Source organism: Anolis carolinensis, chromosome 1, assembly GCF_035594765.1.
Source record: "Anolis carolinensis isolate JA03-04 chromosome 1, rAnoCar3.1.pri, whole genome shotgun sequence".
NCBI classification, from domain to species: domain Eukaryota; kingdom Metazoa; phylum Chordata; class Lepidosauria; order Squamata; family Dactyloidae; genus Anolis; species Anolis carolinensis.
In genome coordinates, this window is record NC_085841.1 from 291845819 (window position 1) to 291863952 (window position 18134).

The following is an 18134-nucleotide window of genomic DNA, read 5'->3' on the forward strand; positions in this document are numbered from 1 at the left end:
TTTTGGCCCATCTCTCTAGTCTGTCAAGATTGTTTTGAATTCTGCTCCTGTCTTCTGGAGTGTTAGCTATCCCTTCCAGTTTTGTGTCGTCTGCAAACTTGATGATCCTGCCTTCTAACCCTTCGTCTAAGTCGTTAATAAAGATGTTGAACAGAACCGGGCCCAGGACGGAGCCCTGCGGCACTCCACTTGTCACTTCTTTTCATGATGAAGACGACGCATTGGTGAGCACCCTTTGGGTTCGTTCGCTTAGCCAATTACAGATCCACCTAACCGTAGTTTTGTCTAGCCCACATTTTACTAGTTTGTTTGCCAGAAGGTCGTGGGGGACTTTGTCGAAGGCCTTACTGAAATCCAGGTACGCTACATCCACAGCATTCCCTGTATCGACCCAACTCGTAACTCTATCTGTTTAGATGGATCCAAAGTCTGGGCCAGAATTTAGACTGTACCCCAACTTTGATCAATGTGGGGCAAGGCATGTTTCCCTGGATCAGCTCCAGAACTTGGAACAATTAATTCTTAGGGCTGCATTTCCCAGAGTCCCAGAGTGAGACAAAAGCTGTGTCAGAGTAGCAAACTATTGTTAACTTTCTTTTTAAATCAACAGAGCAGAAGGGTATTGGCACCTAACAACAGCTGTAAATTATATTCTTCATAACCCTTCTGCTCTGTTGATTTAAAAAGAAAGTTAACAATAGTTTGCTACTCTAACACAGCTTTTGTCTCATTTTACCCAACACCCAAATGTTTAATTCATCAAATAAAAACTGGATGTATTTTAGCAAGATAAAAAAGGATTTCTACAGGCATATAAACAAGGATAGATAATGCTATGGACTTTAGTCTTGACATAATTTGACATAACACACAACGGAGAATGAAAAATACATAATATTTTTATTTTAAGAGTCTATGAAATTGACTTACATGTCTTACTTTCATGTCATATGTTTAGAATGAATTAAGGATGGAAGTAGCAAACTGGATAGAGAAACAGGTGAGACCTACAACCTTTACTTTAAAGATGATCTGAAGATAAAATAAAACCTGCTTAACTATCATCTGAGGTAGAAAAAATATGACTGAACCCAGCAGCCATGATTTCTGTGATGGAACAGTACAAATACATTACTTTAATGGGATGGAGTGCTGTTCATAGACCTTCAGTATTATTTTAGTAATTAACTAAATATAGGTATACCCAGAAGCAGTACTACTGAGTTCAGTAGCACTTACTTTCTAGTACCTGTCTTTATGTTTCTTGCAGATTCCACTGGACTCACTCAAATGTGTAACCAAAAGGAAATATAGTCTCCCTCTAAAAGATAACCCCACTTCAATATGGCACAATGTCTTGCTTTTATAAAGCTATGTGAGGTGTTTTTAGTATGGGTGGTGTCATCAGCTTCTGAGGAAGAAATGCTAATATTCCAGCTGCAGACCTGTGGCAAGTTGAAGTGCAATTTCAGCTGAAAATTGCCCCAAAATAACACTCTGAAATAGCATTACAATATGAGTTTCAGCCATGTTCAGTGAGGGTTTTTCAGTGAGTAGGGTAAGGTTTGAGTATCGGGGGAAAATATATGTAATACATGTAATTATTATGGTATAGTAGCTTGAGTTCTGGGGTAAGACTCTGGAGACTGCGGTTCAAATCCCTGCTGGACGGCACTGGGAAAATCCCAATCTGTCAGCCACAGAAGAAGGCAAAGGCAAATCTTACCAGGAAAACCCCAATATAGGTTTGCCTTAAGGTCAAATTACTTGAAGGCACATAACAACAGCTACCTATATGTAATCTACCACTCTAGCTAACTAAAACAATTTTTTGCTATGAAAAATATTGGAGGGTAGGGAAGGATTGGTTCTGAAAATAATACATATGAAGGCAAGGGCCAATCAGGGTTGAAAAAATGAAGTGGGCCCTACACAAGCCACATTTACCTTTCCTGACATAGAAGGATGTAGATGTGTGTGCAGTAAACTATCTCTTTAAAAATATACCTTATTTGAAATATTCTGCCATTCCCAAGTAACTCAGAATATTTCACTCCATTAAAATGAAGGAAATTATGAAGTCAAATACCATTTGACTTAAACTGGATCTACACTGCCATATAATGCAGTTTTAAAATGCTGATTAAGTTCATTGAACTAGATTATATAAGTCTGCAGTGTCATATAATCCTGTTGAATGAAGTTATTTTGTATACTGAAACTGTATTATATGACAATATTGAGGCTTGGTGAGTCCCTAGTATCTTTTCTCCCAATTAGACACTAGAGACAGGAGATCCAAACCACAGCTTTATTTCTGGCCAGAGCAAAATTGTGGGTGACCAGCAAAGAAAGAAATGTGCCACCAAATCTGAGATGCAGCTCAGTGCTATATAATCATAACTTTTTGAGCTTGTGCAAAGTTCAGTAAACCTTTTCTTCCTTTTGTTCTCTCTTATCAGCAGGCACAAGGATTCCCTCCTCTTCCCCCCTTCCTGCTGAGCTCTCTGTTTTCAGCTAGTATTTTTCCCTTCAAGGGCCTTTCAGTCCCTCTCTCTTCAGCCCTCCTCCTTTCTAGCTTGCAGGCCATCAAGGCCTCTTGAACCTTTCCCCCACTTCCATCTCTTCAATTGTCTGTAAGACTCCTGCTGTGCTCTGTTTTGTCTAGCTGAGACTGGCAGGGTGAGCTTCAGATCCTCTTCTCAAATCCTCCAATTCCCTCCTCGGTCCTGTCTCAATCTTCCTTTTTAACTTTCTTAAAATTTCATTCTTATAACATTCACATTTATAAAAATTTCATTCTCTTCAGCAATGTAGATCCAGTCTTAATAGAACCAACTTGAACAAGTATTAAAGTGCATACAGCAATTGAAGCACCATGTTTAATAGTAAACACTGATAAACTTATAGTGCCTTTTCATACATGTTTAGTCAAAAGTAAGCCCTATTGAGTTCAACTCCCTGGTTACTGGATACAGCATTGCAAATATAAGGGCCCAGTTTGAAAGAGATTCAAATGATGCCCATTCATTGCTTTCACATTTTTGGTGATGTGAATTTTGAGAAAACCTAAACACAGTTTTATTTTGTATTTTTGATTTTGATTGGCTGAAAAGATAGCTTTCCTCACCAAAAACAATGCCTCTATTCATTGTGTTGATTCTACTTCATTTCCCTCCACAATAAACTCATGAAATGTGAGATGTAGTTGCAAATTCCTGCCTACATTTCAAGATATTTTGTATTTTGTTTAATGGTCACTATAGCTTCATCTGCATTAAATCTCTGCCTGATCATGAAGTATTATTTTGACAACCTATGGTCTTTAGAATATATGAACTTCATGCTTCATATGCATATGAGAAAAACTGGTGGAATAACAGGATAATTATGGCAAACACAGTTACTCCATAAAAAGTGAAATTACTCTTAGACATGCTAGAATATGAAGAGAATTTGGATACAGCCAAAGGGCAATGAACCCTAGTACTGCCTGCTTCAAACCAAAGGATGCACATTTATTTTCAAGAGGTAACATGGTTCAGCAACCAAGAAGATGCTTTTCAATATCCTATAGAATTCCCAATGGTAAAATTATGGGATTTAATGGTAATGGCAAACTGCCACTCTTGGCCTTTTGGGCATTGCTACACATGTTACCTCAAGCTATGAGAAAGATCATTTGAGTGGTCTACCAGTGTTTAATAAGTGCTGTGCAGGTGATGGTGCTTATTGAAAAATTGAGAATTCAAAAGCAGCACACTGAATCGTCCAACCCAGAAAGTCTACTGATGTTATTTTTTCCAGTTATTTTGACAAGATGTCCACCTTGTAATCCTACTAGGGACATTGGGCAGACACGATCCCTTTACTGTGGCCAGACACTTCATGTTGGGTACTGGACAGTGAATCTGAAGTAAATTGCATTTCATAATTTGCTGTCTTGCCATCCGTGTGCATTCTTCCCAAACTTGTACACTAACCGTCTGTCCACTCGTTCCAAAATGCCAGTTTTGTAATAGTACCTGCAACAACAAAATTGAGGTTGGACTCAGAGTTACCTTTAGCATATATTGTGTAATAGGTATATGTAGCAATCATCATAACAGTTTCCTTCAGAGAGGAAAAGGGGGAAAGCTTACAAACCTACAGTACAAAGATCAGTAAACTTGTCAGAGCCTGAAATCTTTCCCAAATTGAAATGCTACTCCCCCTTTAAAATAAGAAAATGTATTTCTGAGGGGACATTTCTTTTTCTGATAGAACAGAGTAAAGTTCTAGCACATTTGCTAAAACAAATGTAATGTAGACAGATTGGCACATAATTATTAGATTAGCCAACAGGTTATAATCTGTTGATTTAAATTTATATACTGTAATTTTATATTGTATTTAATAGTTTTTAATTGATTTTATGTATTGTGGATTGATTTTGTATAGGCATCTAATTGTTCCAGTGTTGTAAACCGCCCTGAGTCTCTTCGAGTGAGAAGGGTAGGATATAAATATCGGAAATAAATAAATAAATAAATAAATAAATAAATAAATAAATTTATATGTGTAATTCTGTCTGTATACTTGATCCATAGGAATGGCCTCGCAATATCTAACAAAAAGCCACAAGTCCCTCTTGTGATCTTTGTGTTATGCAATATAAGAAATTGGTTACCTTGGGTAATGCTATGTTATGTATTAACTTACCTGAGTGCTCTGCTTAGTTTTTCATAGGTCATTCTGTCATTTTTCTTCCTCTGCCCCCACATTTTGGCCAGAGCATCTGATTTAATGACACGAAATATGCCTTGGTCCCTGTCTTCCCATTCAAGGATACCACCGTTCTCTTCAGGAGACAGGAGAAGGTCTCTTACAAATTCCCACAAGTGAGAGCTCTGTAGACCTTCAAACATAAACGGAGCACATTAATGATCTTCCTTTGTTAGAAGTTCCTTTTATTAGCAAGTTACCAAGTTTATAAAACGGTTATTTTGAAAGCAAGACAACAAGACCTACACACTATAGGGGACATTTATAACCATGGTGCTATACTTAGAGGTAACTGGGAGATGTTGCCTCTTTAATACTGAAACTGATCTCTGCTGTGACATAATTTGGAGGGGAGACATGGCTATATCTAATCTGTTTTCATCTCATGCCAGACAGTAGTCCAAAGTGGCCTCAGATTGCATGCATACTCTTCTCTTTCTCTCCTAAGTTAATTTACAAGTAGGGAAAATACAACAATATATCAAGTGATTATTATCAACATCACAAGGGAGATAAGCCTGTTGGTACTTGCTAAGGTAGGTTACAGTGACATGTATCATTAGATTTTATTTTATTTTTGCAAAAAGGACATGGAAGGAACTCAATGCCATCACTCGCTATCTTTGTGTAAGTGCATTATGTCATTTTATATATGATAATATTCCCATAGTATAAAACTTGATTTCCAGGAAGCTTGAGTTTTGAAACATCTGAAGAAAACTAGCATAATGCTGCTAGACAAATAGATTACAAGAATGAATGTGCCTGAGTCATTGCTTCTGAGTTCCTTCAGGTTAGGAATTGCAGGAAGTAAATGGTGAGTGACATTACATGCTAACTATCAGATGATGTCTGTCTGACCCTTTTGATTTTTGAGTCTGACATGAATGAGCATCAGATGAAATTCAGGCATGCCTTTGGGATTTAACTGTGAAGAGGTAGGAGAGTAAGATATTCATATAGCAGAAGATATTCAGCAATGGCCCTGCTTCAGATCTTCTGGATGTCATTGATATGTCAAACTTATTCATGAAGATATGTGGTCACACAATAAATACTAGAATAATTTGACAATGGGATATACTGCCTCAGAGTGCGGTGGAGTCTCCTTTGGAAGTTTTCAAACAGAAGCTACCTGTCAGAAATGCTTTGATTATGTGTTCCTCCATGATATATGTGTGTGTGTGTGTGTGTGGGGGGGGGGGGGGGTCAGACTGAGTAGCCATTCTTGATTCTATGTGCTATTCATTCCTCTTTGTCTGAAAGCCCACCAAAACCTCCTTTGGCTCCATTACTCTGTTTTTACCCAGTTACGAGTATAAAGTGATTCTGCATCTCAAATGCACCGTGATATTCCTTTTCTTCCTTTGTTCATTCTAGCTTTTCTATGATAAAATAACAATTTATTTTGTAACGACATGAACCCTCTGTGACACTAATTCAGCACCTGAAGCTTTTTCAACTGCAATTATGGAAAAAAATCTATTGAATTTGTATCAACTGTGCAGATGTTTAACAACTTGTAAATACATTAAAAACCACATTAGAGGTAGTCCATTCTTCAGTTTATTTATTGGACAGTCAAAGCCTGCTTTTCAGGATAGCACTGCAATAGCTACCTTAAGCAAATGTTTGTTTTATATATCACCTGGGAATTGTGTGCTGGTGCAGTGGCTGCCTGAAGAAACTGTTTCATTTGTAAGCCCCATGGTAAAATTATGAGGATTAGATTCTTGTTTTTAAAAGTAAAAATCATATAAGCCAGATAACTAGTTCTTTGGTAACAGATTGCAAACAGAGCCGCATTTCCATGCACAAACTTTAGATGGCAGAAGTATACCTACTTGTTCTATTATGGCTTTGAAACTCTTGACTCTTGATGCTGCCTGTTCTCAAACATGCCTTATCATTATCTGAAAAAAAAAATGTTTTAATTGATATAAATAAATATGGATGGATTTCAAGGTCTGGTGATAATGTGATTTGAAGGAGTCACTATGTTCACCTAATGAAATTTCATGCAATACTGAATCACCATGAGTCTGAAATTTATCTCTGAATTAAAATTCAACTTTACCATCAAGATAAACCAAAGTGAATGATTAACCAACAACTTAGTTCATTAGCTGAACTGGATTCAGAAACATGAAGAATTAAAAGAATGGATCAGCAGTGGCTGAACTTGAATTATTTTACAAACATAGTAATCTGTAAACACAAAGTGTCCTGATTAAATCTATCTGTAAATAGTACTTCTGCCTCCAGTATGACCTCAAAGCCATTGTCATGGAGGGTAACGGCTTGTAGAAAAGACGTTGCGTGCGGGTTTCTGCAGTTGGTTAATTTGTGACCTCTGTACTACCCTGTTTCCCTTCCTTAAATTCAGCAAAGACTTTTCTTTCCTTGCATGTGTGGGTCTTACTTCACAACTTGCACCCAAACATTTTGTAAACATACAGGTCTGACTAGCTGACAACTTACACAACCTGTGTAAAATTGGGTTATAATTACAGGGGGGTTTGGGGCTGAGTCAGATTTGCGTAGTACCAAAGCTATATCAATTGCACGCAAAGTAGGTCCCATTCATAAATAACATTCCCAGTGTTTGTTCAGAGTGAATGTCAGCAACATAAAGAGAATACGTAAAGCCACAATAATAAACCAGATAAATTAAAAAGTGCTTCAAGCATTCAGAAGGAGGGAAATCCCCAGATCCTGTTCTGGATTTAAAAAGAACTTGCCCTCTCTACCTTTCCCTAAAAGGGTTCAAATACTGCTTAATTCCAAGATGTAGTTCCATAGCCTCAGGGCCATGACCATGAAGGTTCTGTTTCTAGCACCAGATTTCTTATTATGTCAAATTGCGTATTTAAATGTTCTGGATTTGATTGCACTATGTAACATGGTTTTTGTTCCTGGGTTATAAATGTCATTTCCTAATTGGTTCTATCATAAAAACATGGAAAAGGTTGATTAAACTGATTAAAATTTTTGGAGTATAACAACTACTTTCAAAGTATTACTATACAATTAAACAGGAATAACACTTTCAAATCAGGAGCATAATTTTTTCCCCAAATTTTGTTACATAGTGCTATTTGCAGATTTGATTAATATGTTAGATCAAGGAATTTTCAGGTCCTCCATTGGACTCTATGGTCAGGTTCGGAGGGAATTTGAGTATAGAGTTGCGCTGGTGGACCTAGAGATTCTTAGATATAATTCTACTCTAGGCATTTGTAGGTCCTCTAGCATGTCACCTTCCAGCAGAACATAACCATAGAGGTGAATTGGAGGACATAGCAATGCCTAGAAAGGTATTCTCCCAGGTAAAGAAGTGGAGGGCCTATTGTTATCCAAAACTGATGAATGTGTTCAGTGTTGGATTGCAAGTCTAGCAACCCTAGTCAAGATAACCAATGATAGGGGTTAGTCAAAGATGAGGTCCAACAATATCTGGTGGACCATGTATTTCCCAGCCCTGGCCTTATTGAACTGGATCTGCACCAAGTACAACAGCAAAGGCTGCATAGACTTCCATCACTTGGAATCGAAGAGTTATGCTACAATAAAATGCCATTTGGGTCATCTTCAAAACTAACCCTATTTGAAGTATCTTATATAAATCAAGCCTGGAAGATATCTTTAATGTGGCAAAGTTCCTGTCCACCAAGGCTGCATATCTGTATAGCAGATGTAATTTTCAAAAAGCAGAAGTATGAACTGGCTCTTAAAACCAAGCAATGCTGATACTAGTCTGCCTAGATTCAAACAGCTTCCATCTCCATAAAACAGATACTGTTAAACCAGAATGGAGAATAATTCTAATTGAATGGTCACCAGCTTTTGCCCTTCCAGATCTTTTGGAATACTTAGAATTCAGTATGCTTGGTTGGTGGTTTTGAGAAATAAAGTGCAAGACCATCAGCCAAGCATAGTGAGTCACTTCTTGGCCTTTTGGCTAAGATAATTAAGTGTAAGCACAAGACACTTGGAACATGTAATCTGGAGGACCCTTGTTGGAGAGCCACAGAATAAATATCAAGTTATTATAAGAGTTGATTTCCCTTATGGATATTGTAAAGTGCAATGTATTCTTTGATGGCACTAAATAAACAAATAGTAGTAGTAGTAATAGAAATATGCTCCATTTTAAAAGTTGACTTACATTCTTTTTCAGATGATTTTATATATTCATTGTCCTGAAAAAAGGAGATTCCTGTAGAGAAGAAAAAATTAAATGCAATATTTCAGTGTTTAATAAGTGAAGTGCATGTAAAAAATCTAAAACCTCGATCAAAAAGAGACTTCTAAAACTAATTTTCTAGTTGGCAACTACAGCATTTAAAATGTACATTAATTTATTCAGTCATTCAGCTTCTACTCCTTCCATCTTCCCAATATATATTTTAAATAAGGAGTTCCTATTGGTACTTGCATTTATGTCCCAGATTTATCCACCTATCCATAATACTAGATTGGATTTTGTACTTATAGTACAAAAGGATTTCTGTGGCTGTCTGCTGAAATCACAAACACATTAGACAGATCCAGAACAAGACAATTATTTTGATGAAAGCTTTTGCACACTCACCATGAGCCTTGATATTCTGTAGGATGAAGTACAAGTATTCGCCACAAACACCTGCAGCATTTAAAAATTCCTCTTGGCTCATGCAGCACAGTTGTTGCCCATTTATGTTAAAGTGGGAAAAGGAAATGCAATTGGCATCCAATTTGTATTGATCACAGCAAAACTGTAGCCACTCACAGACATTGTGTCTTGTCCAGTACTCTGGGTGAATTGCTGTCCAGATGGAATTACAACCTGCCACAATGGAATAAGGGGGAAAAGGAATCCATAGTTACATTTTACATTTTTTTTAAAAAAAGAACAAAGTATTGCAAAGAAATACAACCCAATAATGTTTAGAGTAGCATCTCTAATCCCAGTACCCTCTGGATGTGGTGGACAATAGAGCCCCTCAGCCTCAGCCAACATTAGATAACCCTCTTTGAACTTGCCAGGAAACCCCCATTTTGGTTTATCTTAGGGTTGCCATTAGTTGGAAAGAACTTCAATACACATATCACTTAAAATCCATTTTGCCTGGGGAATTGATATGTGAGGCGTGTACTATTTGTTTTAGAAAAATAATACATTTATGCATACCTTTAAAGGAGATCAAAATGAGCTCCAAATATTGAGATTCATTTGCTTCTGAATCCATATTTAGTATAACTATTCACATGATGGGGCAAGAAGCTCTAATGACCATTAACATATTAATTTCCTCCCTAGTCCTATGTATGCAATATCTATCATATTGTAAAACAATTGACCCCCCTCAAAATGTAGCCATATTTTCATTATGTTGGGTAGATTCTGTTTCAAGTTTCTATTCTATTCATATTTCACCCTCCTCATATTTTTGAAATATGTCACATTCTTGGTTATTATTAATACTGGATAATCAACAGGGACAAATGTAAGATACTTCACTTCGGCAGAAAAAATGGAATGCAAAAATACAGAATGGGGGATGCCTGGCTCGACAGCAGTAAGTGTGAAAAAGATCTTGGAGTCCTTGTGGACATGAGCCAACAATGTGATGTGGCTGCTAAAAACACCAATGGAATTCTGGCCTGCATAAATAGGGGTATAGCATCTAGATCCAGGGAAGTCATGCTCCCCCTCTATTCTGCCTTGGTCAGACCACACCTGGAATACTGTGTCTGATTCTGGGCATCGCAGTTGAAGGGAGATGTTGACAAACTGGAAAGCGTCCAGAGGAAGGCAACTAAAATGATCAAGAGTCTGGAGAACAAGCCCTATGAGGAGCGGCTTAAAGAGCTGGGCATGTTTAGCCTGCAGAAGAGAAGGCTGAGAGGAGACATGATAGCCATGTACAAATACGTGAAGGGAAGTCAAAGGGAGGAGGGAGCAGGCTTGTTTTCTGCTGCCCTGCAGACTAGGACACGGAACAATGGCTTCAAACTACAGGAAAGGAGATTCCACCTGAACATTAGGAAGAACTTCCTCACTGTGAGGGCTGTTCGGCAGTGGAACTCTCTCTCCCCCAGACTGTGGTGGAGGCTCCTTCTTTGGAGGCTGGATGGCCATCTGTCGGGGGTGCTTTGAATGTGATTTCCTGCTTCTTGGCAGGGGGTTGGACTGGATGGCCCATGAGGTCTCTTCCAACTCTACTATTATATGATTCTATGATCTGAAACAATATGCCTATGGTTTACTTTTCTGAATACCATGAGACTGAAATGCTCCTGCACCATCATCCTTTACACAGAGGTACTAAGGCAACTGTTTATGATAAGTCTGCCACCACACTCCCATTCCCGTGATAGGAGACTCCCCACAGATTCCTATACTAGAAGACAATGCTCACTTTCTGGATGAGAAACAAAATAGTTCATAACTAATACAAGTATATGTTTTCCTGGCATGATATTCTCAACAAGTAAATATGAATAGGTACCACAAAAGTAATATTTTTTTAAAAAAATAAAGAAAACAAAAAGAAACACAGAAAACAGAATAACATACAGTATACCTAGCTTGAATTCATCTAGCATGTACATTTGGGAAACACACACATAAAGCATTGTGCTTACAAATACATATTAAAATATGTCCAGCCTTCTCATTAAAACTCATAGGATCACAAAGTCAGAAGAGATGACAAAGAAACAAAAACAGAGTGTTACAACCTGATATGAACTAAGCACTGTATGAAATGACATAAAGGAACCCAATACAACCTTTTGAGATATGTAATAAAAGTCCTATCCTATTATGTTACACTGTCAAAGAGCTATTGGTCCACTGTAAGTGCTATGACAACATTCTGTGGAATTCTGTGGAATTCTGCATTTTGTAGTTTAATGATGCCCAAGAGTGTCTGGTTGAGTAATATAAATGCCCCTTCCTAAATTGCAAATTTCATACAATGCTGCCATGGAAATGCGGAATAAAGTCAGCCCTTCACATTTGTGACTTTATCTTTTGTGGATTTGATTATTTGTGGATTTAATTAATATGTTCTCTTTAGGAATTTCTAGTTCCTCTAAGGTGACTCTTTGGTCAACTTGGACTGGAATCACTCTGGAAGACCTAGAAAATTTCTAGATATGATATCCCTCATGGAATTTTTAGGTCATCCAGCATGACTCTATATTAACTTCAGATGGAGGTTGCTCATTTCAGTAGAGTCTGTTGTTATCAACCAGTTCAGAAATGTATTCTCTATGGTCATGCCGAACACATTTTTGGAAGAGATTTCCAAAACCCTCTTTGAGAAACTGAAAAAAAGAGAAACTATGAACCACACAGGGAGGTCAACTGTGGTTAAGGAGGACACAATAAGACTGGTCCTTGTGTTACGGTTACTTCAAGCTGGTGACTGCTCCGTGGAATGGAATTGGACTCTGGGCTTTTATAGGGAGAGGCAGCTTCCAAGGGATGTATATTGCAGATTCTAAAAGCTTTTAAAGGTGAAAACTAGCACCTTCAACACAATTGTTTAATGCATTGAAGCCCTGCCCAGTAACATAGGACCCATGTATTCAGTGCATTTTAGAATGAACTTAGTTATTTTAATTGGCATGGCATAACTCTATTCACTCACCATTGTTTCATGGGAAAATGATCTAGCTTTTCTCAGAATCCTGGCGTGGTGTGATTTATGATATCAATGCTACCAATGTGTCAAGGCTATGCCACTACATGTTGTTAGGCTGACATGACACAACTGGGTTACATGGGGAAATAGATCCAATGCTGGTTTCTTACCAGATTTTTTTTTTGCATCATAACTTTTTGCTGCAGTACAGAGGAGGGTGAACACAGATTTAATGGATCACTCCCTTTGTTCCAAAGATATGCCAAACGGTTAGATTAATAGTATTTTTATTTATGCAAGAATGTGTCCTAATTGTAGTTACAACACAACTGCAAAAATATCTTAGACAAATGGTAGTCTAAGTACTTGGTGTTTGGAATAGTTCATGTATGTTTCAGCCACTCCTGTAATGTGATCAAAGGGTTAGGTGAAAAAGCTCTATACTGGCCCAGCTAATACAGTGAAGAGCAGGATACTCCCTCCTGCTAATCATAGGCATTCTCAATCAGACCTTTGGAGAACAGGAAGTGAACATTATACAAGGAGAACGGGAAGAGACTACAAGGGTCTACTGAGTCCTACTGAGCCCTCTGTAATACAAGAATATACAACAAAGCACTCCCGACACGTGGCTATCCAACCTCTGTCTTCTCTTACAGGAGTTCAATTGTCTCTAAGCCCATCCTAAAGCAAAAAACAACAGCAGTTTTACAAATACTCCATCATTTTCACGTGGCCTACGTATGGGTCACAGACTGCATTGGCAGTGCATAGTGTTCATTGTATACAGGAAACTGTGACTAATTTCAGGTTTCCTGTCAAAAGGATCTATATTATCATTGTCCTTCAATATTTGTAAAAAGACTGCATTGTATGTGGATATAGACTGAATGTGAAGTATGAAGAAGAAATGCATACAATTTAAACAAAGCAGAGAGATATGGTTATGAAAAAGCAAACATTTACATTTGTTGGGTGGTGTTAAAACACTGTAGATAACAATGAGAGCGAAAGAAAAGGCAACATGGTGATTAAGAAAGAGAAGAAAGGATGCAAACCATAAAGGTAAAAGAAAATCACTCGCAATGTGACAAAAATCTGAATCAAAAACATTAGATGCTGTTTACTTTGTTGGGAGCACATTAAGAAAGCATTTATGTACCCACCTATTTGATGATCAAATGAATAGTAGTTTTCTTCTGTTGTTCCAAAGAGTTCTGACCAAGATACCAGAGGTTCGCATATCATTGTGTTTGGGAGGTAGGCATTGTGGCTTACAGAATCCAGCATCATTCTAAAATAATATGTTATTATGCATATGTTATTAACAGTATTCTCTTCTAATTTATATACACACTGTAACAAAAATAAAATAGGTTCTCATTACATTGATAACCTGCTAGAGGGAATTACAATGGGAATCTAGAGAACACAAAACTGGGGTAAACTGGCATAAAGTGATTTATTATCTGTTGATTTAATAAGTGATAGAGAGAAGGAGGTTTAGTGCTAAAAGGTAAATGCCACTGACAAGATGAATCTGTTCTAGCTAACATTGTTCAAGGTGTTCACAAAATGTTCAGTGGAAGAGTCTCTTCTGGTCTTTTCTGGTGTGCAGTTGGGTGGGATGAAATGATCTACCTTATCATATGCTGGTTTGTTCTTAAGAGTAGTAATTATTTATGTTGATATGTCTGTTTCAAAGCATGAGTGTGTCCCATTAAATTTTGTGATTAAAAAAAACAAGAAAATAGGAATTAATTGCAAATGTCAGTAACAAATGTTTGACTTTCTTGCACTGAATCTATACTATTGCAGTTCCAAAATATATCGCATACAAGAATGAATACTGGATCAAAGCAAAAGAATATGAATTCATGCAATTTCAGTGGAAAAGTACTATAATTATTTTGTTTCACTTCTGGAGATTAATCAAGACTAAAACTGTCCATATTAAAAAGATGCTGCATTTACATCCTGACACATCCTCGTGGATGAAATTGATGCAGAACGTCAAGTACTAAATAAGTTTCTAATCACAAGGGAATTCACCAAATTAGCATTTTAATGCATGTACTATTTAATCAGTATTTCAACAGTGAGCTAGCTTTTCTGAAATAAAAAAACATTTTTCCCAAAGTGTTGTAAGGGTTGTAAGCAGCCAATACACAAGATGAATTGTATAAAGTATTGCACAATCTAGGGAATAATGTTATATACCCTGTTTCCCTGAAAATAAGACATCCCCGAAAAATAAGACCTAGTAGAAGTTTTGCTGAATTGCTAAATATAAGACCTCCCCCGAAAGTAAGACCTAGCAAAGTTTTTGTTTGGAAGCATGCCCAGCACCTGCAAAACAGAACACCAGAGCATGCAGGATTGGTAAATGTACATACCAGTTGTACATGGAAATAATTGTAGTAACAAGAAATTCTGATAGGATTCACAGTTTGTCTGGTTATGTTGGTTTGTGATAACTACTGTACAGTATATAATAAATGTTAATTTTTTGTTCAACAATAAATGTGAATTCTTCTTCATAGAAAAATAAGACCTCCCCTGAAAATAAGACCTTGCACATCTTTGGGAGCAAAAATTAATATAAGGCACTGTCTTATTTTTGGGGAAACACGGTATGGAATAATTCATATCATGTTATTATTATCTTTTTTGTAATTACCACAGATTGATTTTGATTTATTTATACCTCAAGAGTACATTAAGAAAAGATAATCAGCATTAACAAACGTGAGCCTGCTACTTTATATATGCTTGCACACTTGTTTAGAAATACGTCCCACTGAACACAACAAAACTGCCCTCTGAGAATATAAGTAACTGAGTATATTGCAATATGTTATTTGTAACATTTCTATATCTAATTTTATGCTCTCCAGCTGCCAAGTAAACTCAGTATAGAATAAAATATTGTCTAGTATTCAGTGAATTAAAAGGAGAGTTTTGGGTACTCAGGGAACTGTGGTGATTGGGGGATTCTTCTCATACTAATGGGTGGCCTGGTTGCATTTAAGGAATACATTGATAAACACAAAATCAGTTGCTCAGGTAAGCTAATACTAGACATCAGAATGTGCAGTTTTAAAATTGGATTTCTTCTTGACTGCCCTAAGCTTAAGTATACTGTTTCTTCTTCTCCATTCCAAAATCTTATTTCTATATCTAACAAAGTAATGTTTGGAGAAAGCCAATATAGATAAATATAATAGTTTGGGGAGTAAAGATATGAAAACTGATTTAATTCCTTTTTAAACTACATTTTCTCTTGAAGTCTAAATCTAAATATATCTTTGAAAATCATTGCTTTGAAAAATTAGTGGAAAAGATTATATCAATGAACAATGAAGCCATGAAAAATAAATGAGCACAGTTTTTAAAAATTGAAGAATTAATTCATTTGAACTAGTTTAAATTATGCCAATGATGTACTTAAACATTGCTCTTGGTGTTCTTCTAAACTGAAATTATTTTCCTGAAATAATCTTAATCCATGAATGTAAACTGGAATTCTAATGGATTGTCATAGTCACTGAGTGATCAGTAATAACGTATTGCTTGCTGGAAAGCTGGCTTTATTTGATTAAGGGAGAAATAGCATGACCCAATCAAGGTTTAACAGCACCAGATCTTTGGTATTGAGGTCAAGAATACTCTCTGCTCAATTCAGTGGCATCCTAACCTACACTGCAATTGTCTTGCCGGTCAAAATGTTTATAGGAATATTGTTGAAATATTGTTTGCCTAGATATTGTTGAAACCCTGGCGTATCAAGTCAGTCTGTTTTAGGAAATTCAATTCCTATTGCTTTTAGATAAGTCTTTATATATTTCTTAAGTTGTGCATTCAGATCTGTTTCATACTATTAACCACCACCAGAGGTCTCCACAGTACAAAATGTCACAAAATGCCCACTGTTCACTTTAAATTGATAAGTGATTTATAGTCCAAGGCAAAAGCACTCATTCATCTGTATTGATTTCTGCTGTTTCAGGAAGAAACGTTTTGAATATGCTGTACCCTATCACCATAAGAAGCAGATCCATCAGATGGATATTTCCAGCTTCAACTTGTATTGTAATTTATTAATGAATGATAAATTTATTTTGAGCGTCCAGTTGCAAAGGCAATATGTCCTTAGAAAATTATTTACTACCCTGATTCTGTCCCTATTACCTTGAGAGGTCACCCCACCATGCCAGTGGAATGGATATCCAAGAAAATGTACATGGTACAAATTACAACTTTATTGTTTTTGATACCATGTCTATGCAAATGCTTAGACTTGTTCTATACAAATGAGATTTGGTGTCATGACATATTGTAGTTATCTGATAGGTTAATTGTTCAAAATTGTATTGTCCCAAATCTGGTAACCTCCTGCCCTTCCCTGAAGCATGGCAGTTTTACGAAAGAAACATTAAGGCAGGTGCTGAATTTTTGCACTGCTAGCACCAGACTCTGTTGGCAATCTGGAGCCTACTTTCAGACAGTGACTAAATAAGTAAATTGACCTTACGTGAAGCTGGAAAGCTTATTGGCTTCTCAAGGGACTGGTAGATCCACAAGTCAGTCTTCAAAGTCAAGACGTTTTCTGGCTCTGTGAGGTTTACAGTGAAAGGAGGGCTACTCGAGGTTCTGCGATATATGGAACAGTTTCCAGACAGGTCTGTTTGGTTTTTCTGGTTCTTATACACACCCCCTTTGATGACAATGATAATATACAGTGCGACACAGCTAAAGGGAGAATGGGAGGGGGTAATGCTCTTAAATTCTGAGAAGTTTTAAAATCTATTGTGTCAATTTTTTTTTAAAAAAATAATCTCACAGAAAGTAAGCATGGGGAGGGAAGTTAGAGTAATTAGCAAGTCAGTCCTCTCTCTCTCTACTGTATTTATCTGAAACATAAAAACAAGGGAGTTGCTGGTCTTTTTGTTTTTTGGAGAAAGTAAAATTTATACGTCATCAGTAGGCCTAGAAATAATTCACCTGTTAAAATGCTAGCTATTTATTATTAAAGTGAAGGATAGGAAAAAACTTTTCCCAATTTGTAAGACCTAAGATATTATTCACTTGCTTGTAGAATATTCTCAGACCATTAGCTCTGAGAACAATACTGAACAAAAAGTGTAAGAAAGAGACACGATTTTCAAGGTGTGGTATAAAGAATAAGAAATGTAATTGGAGTAAGCAAGGTTTGTTTTGTAGCTTTAATAGACACTTGCTTTTAATTATCTGAGTGACTTGAGGAACAGAGAAATGTGAACTACAAAACAAAACAATCTTGGCTTTGGCCACCAAGCTCTAATCAACACAGCATCCCTATGAACTGCTTTGCTTCTACGTTTCCTTCTGTTGTTGTTGTTGTTGTTGCTGCTGCTGCTGCTGTAAATGAGCATTGTTAGATATTCTGAAGGGTTTCCCACAGCTGAAATGTTTTGTAGTTGACAGACAGAATAAAGTTTGTAGATTGTGAAGGATAAAGAAACATGCTAACTGAACTTCTGCAGCTGAACCTGGGAAAAGTTGGTTGAGTTCTAAAAGTAAGACAAGCTTATGAGTAGAGGCCCACTCGCAAAGTGTTTCCAAGGAACTCACTTGCACTGTTATCTTTTGTGTTACATCTTATAACTTTGAAGATAGCATCTCCATTTTGTCCTTATCAACTAGGGCAACCTGTCATGTATATTTGCTGACTTTGAACATGTTTAAGTTATT

General features: G+C 36.8%; 1 protein-coding gene across 1 annotated transcript; it reads right to left on the reverse strand.

Moving 5' to 3' along the window:
• Positions 1-876: 876 nt before the first annotated feature.
• Positions 877-17713, reverse strand: elf5 (E74 like ETS transcription factor 5). Its single transcript, XM_003225167.4, has 7 exons — positions 16936-17713; positions 13568-13695; positions 9359-9592; positions 8933-8983; positions 6609-6677; positions 4702-4897; positions 877-4025 (listed from the first exon to the last, which is right to left on the reverse strand). Exons 2-7 carry the CDS (start codon positions 13692-13694, stop codon positions 3929-3931), a joined length of 774 nt encoding a protein of 257 aa, XP_003225215.2. The 5' UTR covers position 13695; positions 16936-17713; the 3' UTR covers positions 877-3928.
• Between the last annotated feature and the right edge of the window lie 421 nt (positions 17714-18134).

Coding starts and splice junctions, on each gene's coding strand:
- elf5 (XM_003225167.4), bottom strand. CDS start 13,694: ATGATGCTGGATTCTGTAAGCCACAATGCCTACCTCCCAAACACAATG. Junction 6,678..8,932: donor AAAATCATCTGAAAAAGAAT/GTAAGTCAACTT, acceptor TTTTTTTTTCAG/ATAATGATAAGGCATGTTTG. Junction 4,898..6,608: donor TCAAAGCCATAATAGAACAA/GTAGGTATACTT, acceptor TTATGTTTGAAG/GTCTACAGAGCTCTCACTTG.